Source organism: Carcharodon carcharias, chromosome 3, assembly GCF_017639515.1.
Source record: "Carcharodon carcharias isolate sCarCar2 chromosome 3, sCarCar2.pri, whole genome shotgun sequence".
NCBI classification, from domain to species: Eukaryota; Metazoa; Chordata; class Chondrichthyes; order Lamniformes; family Lamnidae; genus Carcharodon; species Carcharodon carcharias.
In genome coordinates this window covers 15880329-15896321 of record NC_054469.1, presented here as the reverse complement: position 1 = coordinate 15896321, position 15993 = coordinate 15880329, and the positions used below count along the sequence as shown (strand labels likewise).

Sequence of the window (15993 nt, the reverse complement as noted above, 5' to 3'; positions counted from 1 at the left end):
GATAGGGAGGGTTGTAGGGACTGGAGGAGGTTACAGAGATTAGGAGAGCTGTAGGAGCTGAAAGAGATTACAGAGATAAGGAGGGTTGTAGGAGCTGAAGGAGGTCACAGAGATAGGGAGGGCTGTAGGAGCTGGAGGGTGTTACAGAGATAGGGAGGGTTGTAGGGACTGGATGAGGTTACAGAGATAGGGAGGGTTGTAGGGACTGGATGAGGTTACAGAGATAGGGAGGGTTGTAGGGACTGGATGAGGTTACAGAGATAGGGAGGGTTGTAGGGACTGGATGAGGTTACAGAGATAGGGAGGGTTGTAGGGGCTGGAGGAGGATTACAGAGAGCGGGAGGGTTGTAGGGACTGTAGGGGGTTACAGAGATAGGGAAGGCTGTAGGAGCTGGAGGAGGTTACAGAGGTGAGGAGGGTTTTCAGGATTGGAGGAGGTTGTGGAGATAGCAAGGCTTGTAGACCTGGAGGAGGTTACGGAGATAGGGAGGATTTTTTGGACTGGAGAAGATTACAGAGGTTTGGGGGGGGTGGGGGGGGTGGTGGTGGTGGGGATGAGACTGGGGTAGGATTTGAAAACAGAAATGAGAAATTTTAAATCTCTTGCTAATAATTTCCTCCATTCTGCTGTAGGACAATAAAAGAGATTACAGAGATGAGGAGGGTTTTCAGGACTGGAGGCGGTTGTGGAGATAGGGTGGGATGTAGGGACTGGAGGAAGTTACAGAGAAAGGGAAGGTTGTAGGGACTGGAGGAGGATTACAGAGAGTGGGAGGGTTGTAGGGACTGGAGGAGGGTACAGAGATGGGGGGATGTAGGGACTTGAGGAAGTTACAGAGATAGGGAAGGGTGTAGAGACTGGAGGAGGATTACAGAGAGCGGGAGGGTTGTAGGGACTGTAATAGTCCTGCGACCCTTTACACCTGTGGATTCAACATTGCTGCTATCTGCATTACCCTATTGCTTGTGTCAGCCATGAACTTTGCATCCTGACAAACCGAAGAACAATATTGCCATAAAATGCTCAGCTGAGATCCTTGGCAAGTTCAACCTCTGGCGAGGAGAAGCAGAACAAGGGGTCATCTTAAAATTGGGACAAGCCAGGAGGTGCTTTTTTTCCCATATAAAGGGTAATTGACTGTGGAAATCTGGAATCATTTCCCCAAAAGGCTGAGGATGCTGGGGAACAATTGGTGCTTTGAAGTCTAAGATCGATGGATTATTTTCAGTTAAGGGTTTTGAAGAAGTGAAGTTGGGTAAATGGAGTTGAGGTGAAGACTGGCCATGCCTCTGGGGAGCAGGCCCAGGGTAGTTGAGTGGCCTCTTACTTCTCCTCATGGCCCTGTGTTCCATTTTAGACCCAGGGCAGGAACTTCCCTTTGGGACTGAGACCCCGACTCAGGTTCAGATGTTTGTGCTGATCCCGTATCGGCAATGGTCTCCTGACATGGTTTTCGCAGGATTAGCCAATTATTAGCCAGGAAGTGTGTTCATCATCCAATTAGGAGACAGCTGGCTGGCCCCTGAGACTGGAGGGCCAATAGGAGGCCCACCAATGATGACACATTGGTAGCTTCATCATCCAAACTGCCAAAGCATGTGAAAGAGGGAGAGAGAGAGAGAGGTGATGGAGGGAGTGAATGTTTGTGGATGTGGTGCCAATCAAGTGGGCTGCTTTGTCCTGGGTGGTGTCCAGCTTCTTGAGAGAGAGAGAGAGAGAGGGGAGAGAGAGAGGGAGAGAGGGAGAGAGAGAGGGAGAAAGAGAGAGAAGGGGAGAGAGGGAGAGAGAGAGAGAAAGAGGGGGAGAGAGAGAGAGGGAGAGAGAGAGGGAGAGAGGGGAGAGAGAGAGAAAGAGGGGGAGATAGAGGGGCGAGAGAGGGGGAGAGACGGAGAAAGAGAGAAAGAGGGGGAGTGAGAGAGAGAGGGAGAGAGGGAGAGAGGGAGAGGGAGAGAGAGAGAGGGGGAGGGAGAGAGAGAGAGGGAGAGAGGGAGAGGGAGAGAGGGAGAGAGGGAGAGGGAGAGAGGGAGAGGGAGAGAGAGAGGGGGAGAGAGGGAGAGAGAGAAAGGGAGAGAGAAAGGGGGGAGAGAGAGAAGGAGAGAGGGAGAGAGAGGGGAGAGAGGGAGAGAAAGAAGGAGGGGGAGAGAGAGAGGGAGAGAGAGAGGGAGAGAGGGAGAGAGAGAGAAAGAGGGGGAGAGACAGAGGGAGAGAGAGAGGGGAGGGAGAGAGGGGGAGAGAGGGAGAAAGAGAGAGAGGGGAGAGAGAGGGGGAGAGATGGAGAGAGAGAGAAAGAGGGGGAGTGAGAGAGAGAGAGGGAGAGAAGGAGAGAGGGAGAGAAGGAGAGAGAGAGAACGAGACAGAGAGAGAGGGACGGAGAGAGAGAAGGAGAGAGAGGGCCAGAGAGAGAGGGAGAGGGAGAGAGAGAGAGGGGGAGGGAGAGAGAGAAAGGGAGAGAGAAAGGGGGGAGAGAGAGAAGGAGAGAGGGAGAGAGAGGGGAGAGAGGGAGAGAAAGAAGGAGGGGGAGAGAGAGAGGGAGAGAGAGAGGGAGAGAGGGAGAGAGAGAGAAAGAGGGGGAGAGAGAGAGAGAGGGGAGGGAGAGAGGGAGAGAGAGGGAGAAAGAGAGAGAGGGGAGAGAGAGGGGGAGAGATGGAGAGAGAGAGAAAGAGGGGGAGTGAAAGAGAGAGAGGGAGAGAAGGAGAGAGAGAGAGGGAGAGAGAGAGAGGGAGAGAGGGAGAGAGGGAGAGGGAGAGAGAGAGGGGGAGAGAGGGAGAGAGAGAGGGAGAGAGACAGAGAGGAAGAGAGACAGAGAGAGAGGAGACACATCACAATAGGGGAGGATCAGGATACAAAAAATAATTTTAAAATGCGACAGCTCCCTGGCCAGCACCATGGACAGCTACATTTCCAGTGCCGACTGACTGGAATATTCCAGTTTACAGTGGAAAGGGGCCTTAACGGACCTCATAATCACTTTAACTTGCCATTCAACGTCTGTGGGCCAGTAGCTGGCCCGGCCGTGATCCAGTCTTTCCAAAGAGGCTGTCTAACCAACTCGCCTGTCAGCGGTGTGAAATTATGTCCCTGCCAACCACAATTCACACCACAGCTCGCAAATCGGAATTCCATTTTGGAGGCTGATGAGGGTGCTGGTTCCTCCAGGGAGTGCGGACAGAGCCAAGCTTCTGGCACCACAAGCAGCCTGTTTGTACAGGAGGGGAGGAAGGGAGGAAGAGCAATAGTAAGAGGGGATTCTATAGTCAGGGGAACAGATGGGCGCTACTGTGGCCGTCAACGTAACTCCAGGATGGTGTGTTGCCTCCCTGGTGCCAGGGTCCAGGATGTCACTGAACAGCTGCAGGGCATCCTGAAGGGGGAGGGTGATAAGGCAGAGGTCATGGTACATGTTGGTACCAATGACATAGATAGAAAGAGGGATGAGGTCTTGCGTGAAGAATTCAGGGAGTTCAGCAGTAGACTAAAAAGCAAGAGCTCTCGGTTGCAATCTCTGGTTTACTCCCCATGCCACATGGTAGCGAGCTCAGAAATAGGAGAATAGTGCAGGTGAATATGTGGCTTAAGAGTTGGTGCGGGAGGGAGGGTTTTAGATTCCTGGGTCACTGGGACCGTTTCTGGGAAAGGTGGGACCTGTATAAGTGGGACGGTCTACATCTGAACCAGAATGGGACTAACAACCTTGCAGGCGGGTTTGCTAGTGCTATTGGGAGGAGTTTAAACTAATTCGGCAGGGGGAGGGGACACAGAATGTTAGCAGAATAGGGACACATCATAATACAGTAAAACAATCAAGTCAGAGGGAGTACAGCTGCAATAAGTTTCAAGGGAGTGAGGCAAGGCTGGATGGCCTCTACTTTAATGCCTGGAGTATTACAGGTAAAACAGATGAGTTAAGGGTGAGGATTGGCATGTGGAATTGTGATATAGTAGCCATCACAGAGACGTGTTTGAGGGAGGGGCAGGATTGGCAGCTCAAGATTCCGGGATATAGAATCTTCAGGTGAGACAGGGGAGGGAGTAAAAGAGGAGGAGGCATTGCATTATTAGTTAAGGTGTCAGTTACTGCAGTAAGGAGAGATGATATCTTGGAGGGGGCATTGAATGAAACTTTGTGGGTAGAGCTTAGGAATAAAAAAGGGCAGCCACGTTGTTAGGTGTTTATTATAGACCCCCAGATAGTCAGCAGGAAATTGAGGAGCAAATATGTGCATAATTTGTGGAGGTGTGTAAAAATAATAATAATATTAGGTGATTTCAACTTTCCCAACATTAATTGCAAGAGACATATTGTTAAGGGCTTAGATGGAGTGGATTTCTTGAAACATATACAGGAGAATTTTTTAGGTCAATATGTAGATGGTCCAACAAGGGACAGTGCATTGCTGGACCTAATCCTGGGGAATGAAGCCAGACAGGAGGCTGAGGTGGTGTTGGGGGAGCATTTTAGCGATAGCGACCACAACATGGTACAGCTTAAAAACAAAAAAACTGCGGATGCTGGAAATCCAAAACAAAAACAGAATTACCTGGAAAAACTCAGCAGGTCTGGCAGCATCGGTGGAGAAGAAAAGAGTTGACGTTTCGAGTCCTCATTACCCTTCAACAGAACTAGGTGAATCCAAGGAAGGGGTGAAATATAAGCTGGTTTAAGGTGTGTGTGTCGGGGGGGGTGGGGTGGTTGGGTTGGGGGAGAGAAGTGGAGGGGGGGGTGTGGTTGTAGGGACAAACAAGCAGTGATAGAAGCAGATCATCAAAAGATATCACAGACAACAGAACAAAAGAACACATAGGTGTTAAAGTTGGTGATATTATCTAAACAAATGTGCTAATTAAGAATGGATGGTAAGGCACTCAAGGTATAGCTCTAGTGGGGGTGGGGGGAGCATAAAAGATTTAAAAATATTTAAAAATAATGGAAATAGGTGGGAAAAGAAAAATCTATATAACTTATTGGAAAAAACAAAAGGAAGGGGGAAGAAACAGAAAGGGGGTGGGGATGGAGGAGGGAGCTCAAGACCTAAAGTTGTTGAATTCAATGTTCAGTCCAGAAGGCTGTAAAGTGCCTAGTCGGAAGATGAGGTGTTGTTCCTCCAGTTTGCGTTGGGCTTCACTGGAACAATGCAGCAAGCCAAGGACAGACATGTGGGCAAGAGAGCAGGGTGGAGTGTTAAAATGGCAAGCGACAGGGAGGTTTGGGTCATTCTTGCGGACAGACCGCAAGTGTTCTGTAAAGCGGTCGCCCAGTTTACGTTTGGTCTCTCCAATGTAGAGGAGACCACATTGGGAGCAATGAATGCAGTAGACTAAGTTGGGGGAAATGCAAGTGAAATGCTGCTTCACTTGAAAGGAGTGTTTGGGCCCTTGGACGGTGAGGAGAGAGGAAGTGAAGGGGCAGGTGTTACATCTTTTGCGTGGGCATGGGGTGGTGCCATAGGAGGGGATTGAGGAGTAGGGGGTGATGGAGGAGTGGACCAGGGTGTCCCAGAGGGAATGATCCCTACGGAATGCCGACAGTGGGGGTGAAGGGAAGATGTGTTTGGTGGTGGCATCATGCTGGAGTTGGCGGAAATGGCGGAGGATGATCCTTTGAATGCGGAGGCTGGTGGGGTGATAAGTGAGGACAAGGGGGACCCTATCATGTTTCTGGGAGAGAGGAGAAGGCGTGAGGGCGGATGTGCGGGAGATGGGCCGGACACGGTTGAGGGCCCTGTCAATGACCGTGGGTGGAAAACCTCGGTTAAGGAAGAAGGAGGACCTGTCAGAGGAACTGTTTTTGAAGGTAGCATCATCGGAACAGATGCGACGGAGGCAAAGGAACTGAGAGAATGGGATGGAGTCCTTACAGGAAGTGGGGTGTGAGGAACTGTAGTCGAGGTAGCTGTGGGAGTCGGTAGGTTTGTAATGGATATTGGTGGACAGTCTATCACCAGAGATTGAGACAGCGAGGTCAAGGAAGGGAAGGGAAGTGTCAGAGATGGACCATGTGAAAATGATGGAGGGGTGGAGATTGGAAGCAAAATTAATAAATTTTTCCAAGTCCCGACAAGAGCATGAAGCAGCACCGAAGTAATCATCGATGTACCGGAGAAAGTGTTGTGGAAGGGGGCCGATATATATCACCTCCAATATTCTCCCTCCACCTGGACCCCTCCCTCTGGATTCTTACCTTCTCTTGATCTTTTCATTGAGAACTGTCGGTGCGACATTAGTCGTCTCAATTTCTCTGCTCCTCTCACCCATTCTAATCTCTCTCTCTCTCTGAACTTACTGCATTCCATTCTCTCAGGTCCAACCCTGACATTGTCATCAAACCCACTGACAAGGGTGGTGCTGTTGTTGTCTGGCGCACTGACCTCTACCTCGCGGAGGCTGAGCATCAACTCGCAGACACTTCCTCCTACCTCTCCCTAGACCACTGAACATCAAGCCATTGTTTCCAGGACTGTCACTTACCTCATCTCTTCTGGGGATCTTCCTCCCACAGCTTCCAACCTGATAGTCGCCCAACCTCGGACGGCCCGCTTCTACCTCCTACCCAAAATCCACAAACAGAACTGTCCCGGTAGACCGATCATGTCAGCTTGCTCCTGCCCCACAGAACTCATTTCTCGTTATCTTGACTCCCTTCTCTCTCCCCTTGTCCAGTCCCTTCCCACCTACATCCGTGATTCCTCTGACACCTTACGTCACATCAACAATTTCCAGTTCCCTGGCCCCAACCGCTTCCTCCCCCTCCACCCCCACTAGAGCTATACCTTGAGTGCCTTACCATCCATTCTTAATTAGAAAATTCGTTTAGATAATATCACCAACTTTAACACCTATGTGTTCTTTTGTTCTGTTGTCTGTGACATCTTTTTATGATCTGCTTCTATCACTACTTGTTTGTCCCTACAACCACACACCCCCCTTCACTTCTCTCCCCCCCACCCAAACCCCCCCAACCCCAACACACACACCTTAAACCAGCTCATATTTCACCCCTTCCTTGGATTCACCTAGTTCTGTTGAAGGGTCATGAGGACTCGAAACGTCAACTCTTTTCTTCTCCACTGATGCTGCCAGACCTGCTGAGTTTTTCCAGGTAATTCTGTTTTTGTTTGGTACAGTTTAAGTTTGTTACGGACAAAGAAATCGACAAGTTGCAAAAAATGTTTTGGATTCAGGGAGAGTGGATTTTAGTAAAATAAGGCAGGATCTGGCCAAAGTAGACTGGGAACAGTTACCTGTGAGGAAATCTAGAAAGGAACAGTGGGGGACATTCAAAAAGGAAATGGGGAGGGTACAGGCTCAACATGTTCCCTCTAGGGTGATAGGAGGGAGTAACAAGCCCAGAGAACCATGGATATCCAAAAATATTCAGGTTATGATGAGAAGGAAAATAGAGGCTTTTAGCAGGTACAAGGGGAGTAAATCAGAGGAGGCATTAGTGGAGTACAGACAGTGCAGGCTGGAGCTTAAGAAATCAATTAGGAGAGCAAAGAGGGGATATGAGAAAGCTCTGGCTGGTAAAAGTAGGGAAAATCCCGATATTCTATAAGTAAATCAATGGGAAGAGGATAACCAGGGAAAGAGTAAGGCCCATTAGGGACCAAGGGGGCAATATATGGGTGGAGCCAGAGGACATCGGTAGAGTGTTGAATGAATACATCATATCTGTCTTCACCCAAGAGAATGAGGATGAAGGTATGGAACTCGGGGAGAGAGACTGCAAGGTTCTTAAGCAAATTGATATATGGAGTGACATGGTGTTGGAGGTGTTGGCAGGCTTAAAAGTGGACAAATCCCCAGGTCCAGATGATTTGTGTCCTAGACTGCTGAGGGAGGCAAGGGAGGAGATTGCAGGAGCTCTGACCCAAATTTTTAATTCCTCCCTGGCCACGAGGGAGGTGCCAGAGGACTGGGGAACAGCTAATGTGGTTCCACTATTTAAGAAGGGTTGTAGAGATAAGCCAGGGAACTATAGGCCAGTGAGTCTCACGTCAGTGGTAGGGAAACAATTGGAGAAAATTCTGAAGGAGGGAATCTATCTGCACTTGGAGAAGCAAGGTTTGATCAGGGATAGTCAGCATGTCTTTGTCAGAGGGAGATCATGTCTAACAAATCTGATTGAATTCTTTGAGGAGGTGACCAGGTGTGTAGATGAGGGTAGTGCAGTTGATGTAGTTTATATGGATTTCAGCAAAGCCTTTGACAAGGTCCCACATGGGAGACTTATAAAGAAGGCAAATGCACATGGGATACAGGGTAATTTGAAAAGGTGGATTCAAAATTGGCTCAGTTGTAAGAGACAGAGTGTGATGACAGAAGGCTGCTTTAGTGACTGGAAGCCAGTGTCCAGTGGCGTACCACAGGGATCTGTGCTGGGTCCCCTATTATCTGTCATTTATATAAATGATATAGATGACTATGTGGGGGTAGGATTAGTAAGTTTGCGGATGACACAAAGATTGGCCGGGTGGTTAACAGTGAGGTTGAGTGTCTTGGGCTACAGGAAGATATAGACGGGATGATCAAATGGGCAGATAAGTGGCAGATGGAATTTAACCCTGAAAAGTGTGAGGTGATACACTCTGGAAATAGTAATTTGACAAGGAAGTAATCAATGAACAGCATGGCACTAGGAAGTTCTGAGGAACAAAGGGACTTGGTGTGTGTCTCCATGGATCTCTGAAGGCAGAGGGGCGTGTTAGTGGGGTGGTGAAAAAGGCATATGGGACACTTGCTTTTATCAGTCGAGGCATAGATTACAAAAGTAGGGAGGTCATGTTGGAGTTGTATAGAACCTTGGTGAGGCCACAGCTGGAGTACTGTGTGCAGTTCTGGTCGCCACATTATAGGAAGGATGTGATTGCACTGGAGGGGGTGCAGAAGAGATTCTCCAGGATATTGCCTGGGATGAAACATTTAAGTTATGAAGAGAGTTTGGATAAACTTGGGTTGTTTTCGTTGGAGCAGAGAAGACTGAGGGGCGACCTGATCGAGGTGTACCAGATTATGAGGGGCATGGACAAGGTGGATAGGGAGCAGCTGTTCCCCTTAGTTGAAGGATCAGTCACAAGAGAGCATAAGTTCAAGTTGAGGGGCAGGAGGTTTAGGGGGAATGTGAGGTAAAACCTTTTTACCCAGAGGGTGGTGACGGTCTGGAATGTGCTGCCTGGGAGGGTGGTGGAGGTGGGTTGCCTCACATCCTTTAAAAAGTACCTGGATGAGCACTTGGCACGTCATAACATTCAAGGCTATGGGCCAAGTGCTGGTAAATGGGATTAAGTAGGTAGATCCGGTGTTTCTCTCGTGTCGGTGCAGACTCGATTGGCCAAAGGGCCTCTTCTGCACTGTGATTCTGTGAATTCATGTCTCCATCAGCCACCAGGAATCATACGAGCATGTGAACATATGTGTTAGGAGCAGGAGTAGGCCACTCAGCCCCTCGAGCCTGCTCCACCATTCAATAAGACCATGGCTGATCAGATTTTAACCTCAATCCCACATGCCTACCCCCGATAACCTTTCACCCCATTGTTAATTACGAATCTAACTAGCTCTGCCTTAAAAATATTCAAGGGCTCTGCCTCAATTGTCTTTTGAAGAAGAGAGTTCCAAAGACTCACAACCCTCTGAAAGCAAAAAAAAATTTCCTCATCTCTGCCTTAAATGGGCGGCCCCTTATTTTTAAACAGTGACTCCCTAGTTCTAGATTCTCCCACAAGAGGAAACATCCTCTCCACATCCACCCTGTCAAGACCCCTCAGGATCTTCTATGTTTCAATCAAGTCACCTCTTACTGTTCTAAACTCCAGCAGATACAAGCCTAGCCTGTTCAACCTTTCCTCATACCCTGCCCCTAATGTCAGGATCAAGCACTCCCAAGTCAAACAACTCCATTTTTGTATATTCCCACTCTTTCTTGGAGGACAGCGTGGTGTTTTGCAAGGACTCGAAGGTAGTGATGTTAACCCTCCTCTAAAGGAGGGTGAATAGCCCTGGACTTTTTTGTATTGGTGTTAGAATGTGGGAGTCTAATGGGATGGCTAATGGAACGCTAACCTGTATCAGGAGAGGGTTTGAACATTAAAGTAAGGATGTTATGCTTCAGTTATACAGGGCATTGGTGAGACCGCACCTCGAATACTGTGTGCAGTTTTGGTCTCCTTATTTAAGGAAGGGTGTAATTGCAGTGGAGGCGGTTCAAAGGAGGTTAACAAGATTGATACCTGGAATGAGTGGGTTTGTCTTATGAGGAAAGGTTGGACAGACTGGTCTTCTAAACTGGAGTTTAGAAGACTGAGGGGTGATTTGTTTGGTGTATAAGATCCTGAACAGCTTTGAGAAGGTGGACGTGGAAAGGATGTTTCCTCTTGTGGGTGAGTCCAGAACTAGGGGGCACTGTTTTAAAATTAGGGGTCACCCTTTTAGGACAGAGATGAGGAGAATATTTTTCTCTCAGAGGGTTGTGCGACTTTGGAACTCTGCCTCAGAAGGTGGTGGAGGTGAGGTCATTGAATATTTTTAAGGCAGACGTAGATAGATTCTTGTTAGGCAAGGGAATCAAAGGCTATCGGGGGTAGATGGGAATGTGGAAATTGAAACACAAGCTGATCAGCCATGATCTCATTGAATAACAGAGCAGGCTCGAGCGATCCAATGGCCTGTTCCTATTTTTTATGTTCATATGATATTTGATCCAAGCTTTTGATCACCATTCCTAATCTGTATCACGTTTTGTCTGATTGCACTTTTGAAAAATACCTCCACAGTTTTTACTGTGTTAATGATTCCCAGATCTATGGGGAAAGGGCAAGGGAATGGGGCTAATTGAATTGCTCTAACACAGAGCTGAACACAGCACAATGGATCAAGGGGCCTCCTTCTGCTCTGTATTATTCTACAATTCCACGATAGAGACTGAGAGCGAACAGGCAGGAGGGAGATCTGATAGACACTGAGAGGGAGTAGACATAAGGGTGCTCTGAAGAAGGGTCATACGGACTTGAAACGTTAACTCTGCTTCTCTCTCCACAGACGCTGCCAGGCTGTTGAGTTTTTCCAGCATTTCCTGTTTTAATTTTGTATTAAACATAAGGGGAGGTCTGAAAATTCTGAAGGACTGACATTGCGACCTTTCTGTCTCCGTGTAGAGTTGTGAGTTACTTTAATGACTGATATTATTCTCAACACCCCTCATTGCAATGATCTGGAAGCTGACCAAGCTGGTTCACTTTTTGTTGTTTTGACCTTGATATAAGCAGAAACATTATCTCAACAAAGGGGCAAAAATCATTCAGTGTTCTTGAGAAGATCAAAGTCCTCTGTTCTATTATTAGCAAACTTTATAGGCCGGCAAATACAATGAGAGCAATGAATGGTGTAAAGGTGAGTAAAGATGCAGTATTATCAAGAGGATGTAATGTTATTCATGTAAAATTAACTTAAATTATATCTGTCAGGGGAATGGTATGGAGTGAATGATCTATTATCAATGTATTGTATAAACAGTGACTGCATCAAACTGAGTAAAACAGATGGGCAAAGGTTACGTGGAGAAGGCGGGAGAATGGGGTTGAGAAACTTATCAGCCATGATTGAATGGTGGAGCAGACTCGATGGGCCGAATGGCCTAATTTCTGCTCCTATGTCTCATGGTCTTATGGTCTTATGGCCCTCCCTCTATTTTGAGACGCCTTCTTGAAAGTTGTTGGTGTTGACCTCTGTACTCTTTACAGTCAGCAAGGCTGGTTATGGAGAATGGAATGTTTTCCATGCCAGTGCTATGGCACCATTAAGATACTGATAGGGACACTTTACAAACTTGCTTTTCCCTGTTAGGGTCAAGAGCACAAGAAATAAGAGCAGTTATATGCCATTCAGCCCTTGGAACCTGCTCTACCAGTCAATAAAATCATGGCTGATCTGATGTGGCCTTAACTTCACATTCCTGTCTGCCCCCATAACTCTTCACTCCCTTGTCAATAAAAAATCTGCCTAACTCAGTCATGATTGTATTCAATGATCCAGCCTCCACTGCTCTCTGGGGAAGAGAACTCCAAACACTAACAACCCTCTGAGACAAGAAATTCCTCCTCATCCCTGTCTGAAGTGGGAGACCCCTTATTTTAAAACCGTGCCCCTAGTTCTAGAATCCCCCATGAGGGGAAACATCCTCTCAACATCCACCCTGTCGAGCCCCCTCTGGATCTTGTATGATTCAATAAGATCACCTCTCGCTCTCCTAAACTCCAATGAGTATAGGCCCAACCTGCTCAACCTCTCCAGATAAGACAATCCAGTTACCAATACCGGTCGGAGGTATTCCTGGAGGTTCCGCCAAACGCCACAAGGTCAGGCGATTGGTCACCTGACACGGTCAACCTCATGGTGACCCCCCCCCATCTCCGGAACCATTTTGAAAACCAAGAGCCTCATAGTTATCCAATTAAGTGATTTCTGACTGTTCGCCATCTCTCCATCTTCAATATCTTCATTGGCACCAGACAGAAAATGCTCAAAGAAAGTTTGAACGTAAAGACATACAAATGTCTTTAATGTCATTCTGATCTTCGCTGGCCACAGCAGTGGCCTGGAGGTTAATCTGCAATCCCTGCAGACTCCAAAACAATCCTGGAGAGTTGGCAACTCTGGATCTGGAGCAGGTGGATAGTTTTTTTTATTCATTCTCAGGATGAGGGCTTCGCTGGCCTTGAGAAGGTGGTGATGAGCTGCCTCTTGAAATGCTGCAGTCCATGTGATGTAGTTACACCCAGAGCACTGTTAGAAAGGGAATTCCAGGATTTTGACCCAGCGACAGTGAAGGAATGGTGATATATTTCCAAGTCAAGATGGTGAGTGACTTGGAGGGGAGTTCCCGGTGGTGGTGTTCCCATCAATCTGCTACCCTTGTCCTTCTAGATAGTAGTGGTCATGGGTTTGGAAGGTGCTGAGGAAGGAGCCTTGGTGAGTTCCTGCAGTGCATCTTGTCGATGGTACACACTGCTGCTACTGTGCATTATAATTGGTTGGGAACGCTTACAGGCTTCTCCCTGAAATTTTAACCTGCTCTTCTCCACAGGCAGCAAGGACACCTCACCAGTAACCAGTGGGGGTCCTTCGTGTAAGATGAAGATTGGGCTCCAATGATGTCGTCAGGCCATGGCTGCCATTTTAACAGCCTAGGTGACAGCACTTATGCCTCTGAATCAGAAGGTTGTGGGTTCAAGCCTCTCGCCTGAGCACAAAACCTGGTTGACACTCCCTTTATAGAACTGAGGGAGTGTCAAAGACTCAGAGGTGCCGTCTTACAATTGGGACATTGTCTGCCCCTTCAGGTGAATATCAAAGATCCCACATTAGTAGGATAAAAACGTTAGTGGGGGTTGTCTATAGACCCCCAAACTGTAGTGGTAATGTTGGGAATGGCATTAAACAGGAAATTAGAGACGCATGTGATAAAGGAACATCTGTAATTATGGGTGACTTTAATCTGCATATAGATTGGGCAAATCAAATTTGTAACAATACCACAGAGGAGGAATTCCTGGAGTGTATACGGGATGGTTTTCGGACCAATACATTGAGGAACCAACGAGAGAACAGGCCATCCTAGACTGGGTATTGTGTAATGAGAAAGGAATAATTGGCAATCTAGTTTTGCGAGGCCCCTTGGGGATGAGTGACCATAATATGATAGAATTCTTCATCAAGATGGAGAGTGACGTAGTTGATTCTGAGACTTGGGTCCTGAATCTTAATAAAGGAAACTACAATGGTATGAGACACGAGTTGGCTATGATGGATTGGGAAACGTTACTTAAAAGGATGACTGTGAATAGGCAATGGCAAACGTTCAAAGAGTGCACGGGTGAACTGCAACAATTGTTTATTCCTGTCTGACACAAAAGTAAAACAGGAAAGGTGGCCAAATCATGCCTTACAAGGAAAATTAGACATAGCATTAGATGCAAGGAAGAGGCATACAAATTAGAAAAAACAACTGACCTGAGGATTGGGAGCAGTTTAGAATTCAGCAAAGGAGGACCAAGGGATTGATTAAGAAGAAGAAAATACAGTACGAGAGTAAGCTTGCAGGGGACATAAAAACTGACTGTAAAAGTTTCTATAGATATGTGAAGAGAAAAAGATTGGTGAAGACAAATGTAGGTCCTTTACAGTCAAAAACAGGGGAATTTATAATGGGGAACAAAGAAATGGCTGACCAATTAAATACATACTTTGGTTCTGTCTTCACTTGCTTGGGAATTGCATTGAAATGTAGGGATCTGGGTGGTAGATGGGACTGTTTTAAGGCCAGGTCAGAATAAAGGAGCATCTTTCTCTAGCCTCAATTTTAACTCGGAGTTGAGCTTTCGTTTGTGTGGCCTAGGTGGACAACCCCAATTCTATGGTATGTTATGGGAAACTGTTAAACCCTACCAGGGGATTGGGAGATGGCATAGTGGTAGTGTTGCTGCACTGGTATTTCAGAGACCTGGCATAATGCTCTGGGAACCTGGGTTCAGATCCCACCATGGCAGACAGTGGAATTTGAATTCAACAAAAATCAGGGATTAAGAGTCTGATGATGATGATGACCCATCTGGTTCACTAATGCCCTTTAGGGAAGGAAATCTGCTGTCCTTCCCCAGTCTGACCTGCATGTGACTCCAGGCCTGAGGCAGTGTGGTTGACTCTTAAATGCCCTCTGAACAAGGATAGCTAGGGATGGGCAATAAATGCTGGCCTTGCCAATGACACATAAGCAATAGGAGCCGGATTAGACATTCAGCCCTTTGAGCCTGCTCTGTCATCCAATAAGATCATGGCTGATCATCTTGTGTTTCGATTTCCACATTCTCATCAAATCCTGATAACCTTTGATTCCCTTGCCTAACAAGAATCTGTCTTAAAAATATTCAATGACCCCACCTCCACCACCTTCTGAGGCAGAGAGTTCCAAAGTCACTCAACCCTCTGAGAGAAAAAAATTCTCCTCATCTCTGTCCTAAAAGGGCGGCCCCTAATTTTAAAACAGTGCCCCCTAGTTCTGGTCTTACCCACAAGATGAAACATCCATTCCACGTCCACCTTGTCAAGGCCGTCCAGGGTTTTGGATACTTCAATCAAATCACCCCCTCACTCTTCTAAACTCCAGTGGAAACAAGCCCAGTCTGTCCAACCTTTCCTCATAAGACAACTCAGCTCATTCCAGGTATCAATCTAGTAAACCTCCTCTGAACCGCCCCCAGTGCATCTACATCCTTCCTTAAATAAGGAGACCAGAACTGCACAGAGTATGCGAGGTGCAGTCTCATCAGTGCCCTGTATAGCTGAAGCACAACATCCTTACTTTTATGTTCAAACCCTCTTGTAATAAAGGATAGCATTCCATTAGCCTTCTTAATTACTTGCTCTACCTGTATTTGTGGGAGAGCCTTCAGGGGTCGGTGAGCATTGCATCATGGGCCTGAATTTCTCACCTGTAGGGCGTCTACTCACCGCGGATGTGGAGTCTGCTCCTGGACGCCATCGCGTTGGGAATGTGATCTCACACTGGCTGCCGCCCGGCATTGGACACATCCTCTGAGAGGACTACCAGTTCCGGATGGGGGTGGGGGCCGGGGGCAGGAGCAGGATCTTGTCAGGCGCCGGGTCCAATGGGGATCCAGCGGGGGTGGGGGGGGGTGATTTTAAGAGTCAGCAGCTCTCCGAAGGCTGCCAGGAGTTGGGGAGGAGCCTCAGGGAGCTGCCCAGAAGAAGTGTAATCAGTTCTAGCTGATCTGCTGTAATAGCCTCAGTGCTCGGTGGGCATGCCAGGCGGGAGGGCAAGTCCGGTGGGCACACTGCTCCCTGCCCCCTTTTCTCCTGGTGGAGGGAGTCAGTGCCAGGCGGTGTACATTGTGATGCCACGCGAAGGCATGAGGAGGCCACCACACCTCAGCAAGAAGGCCTGGGCAGAAGTGGTAGCTCAGGTCAGCGGACATGATGTG

The 15993-nt window shown here is 47.7% G+C and overlaps 1 protein-coding gene across 1 annotated transcript in view; it reads right to left on the bottom strand.

Annotated features, from left to right (window-relative positions):
• The window catches only part of LOC121275812 (growth hormone-releasing hormone receptor-like), a 98532-nt gene extending 82949 nt beyond the window's left edge, over positions 1 to 15583 (bottom strand). The window contains exon 1 of the mRNA XM_041183449.1: positions 15503 to 15583. Coding sequence (XP_041039383.1) covers positions 15503 to 15583 — 81 coding nt within the window. The remainder of the gene's footprint in view (positions 1 to 15502) is intronic.
• Between the last annotated feature and the right edge of the window lie 410 nt (positions 15584 to 15993).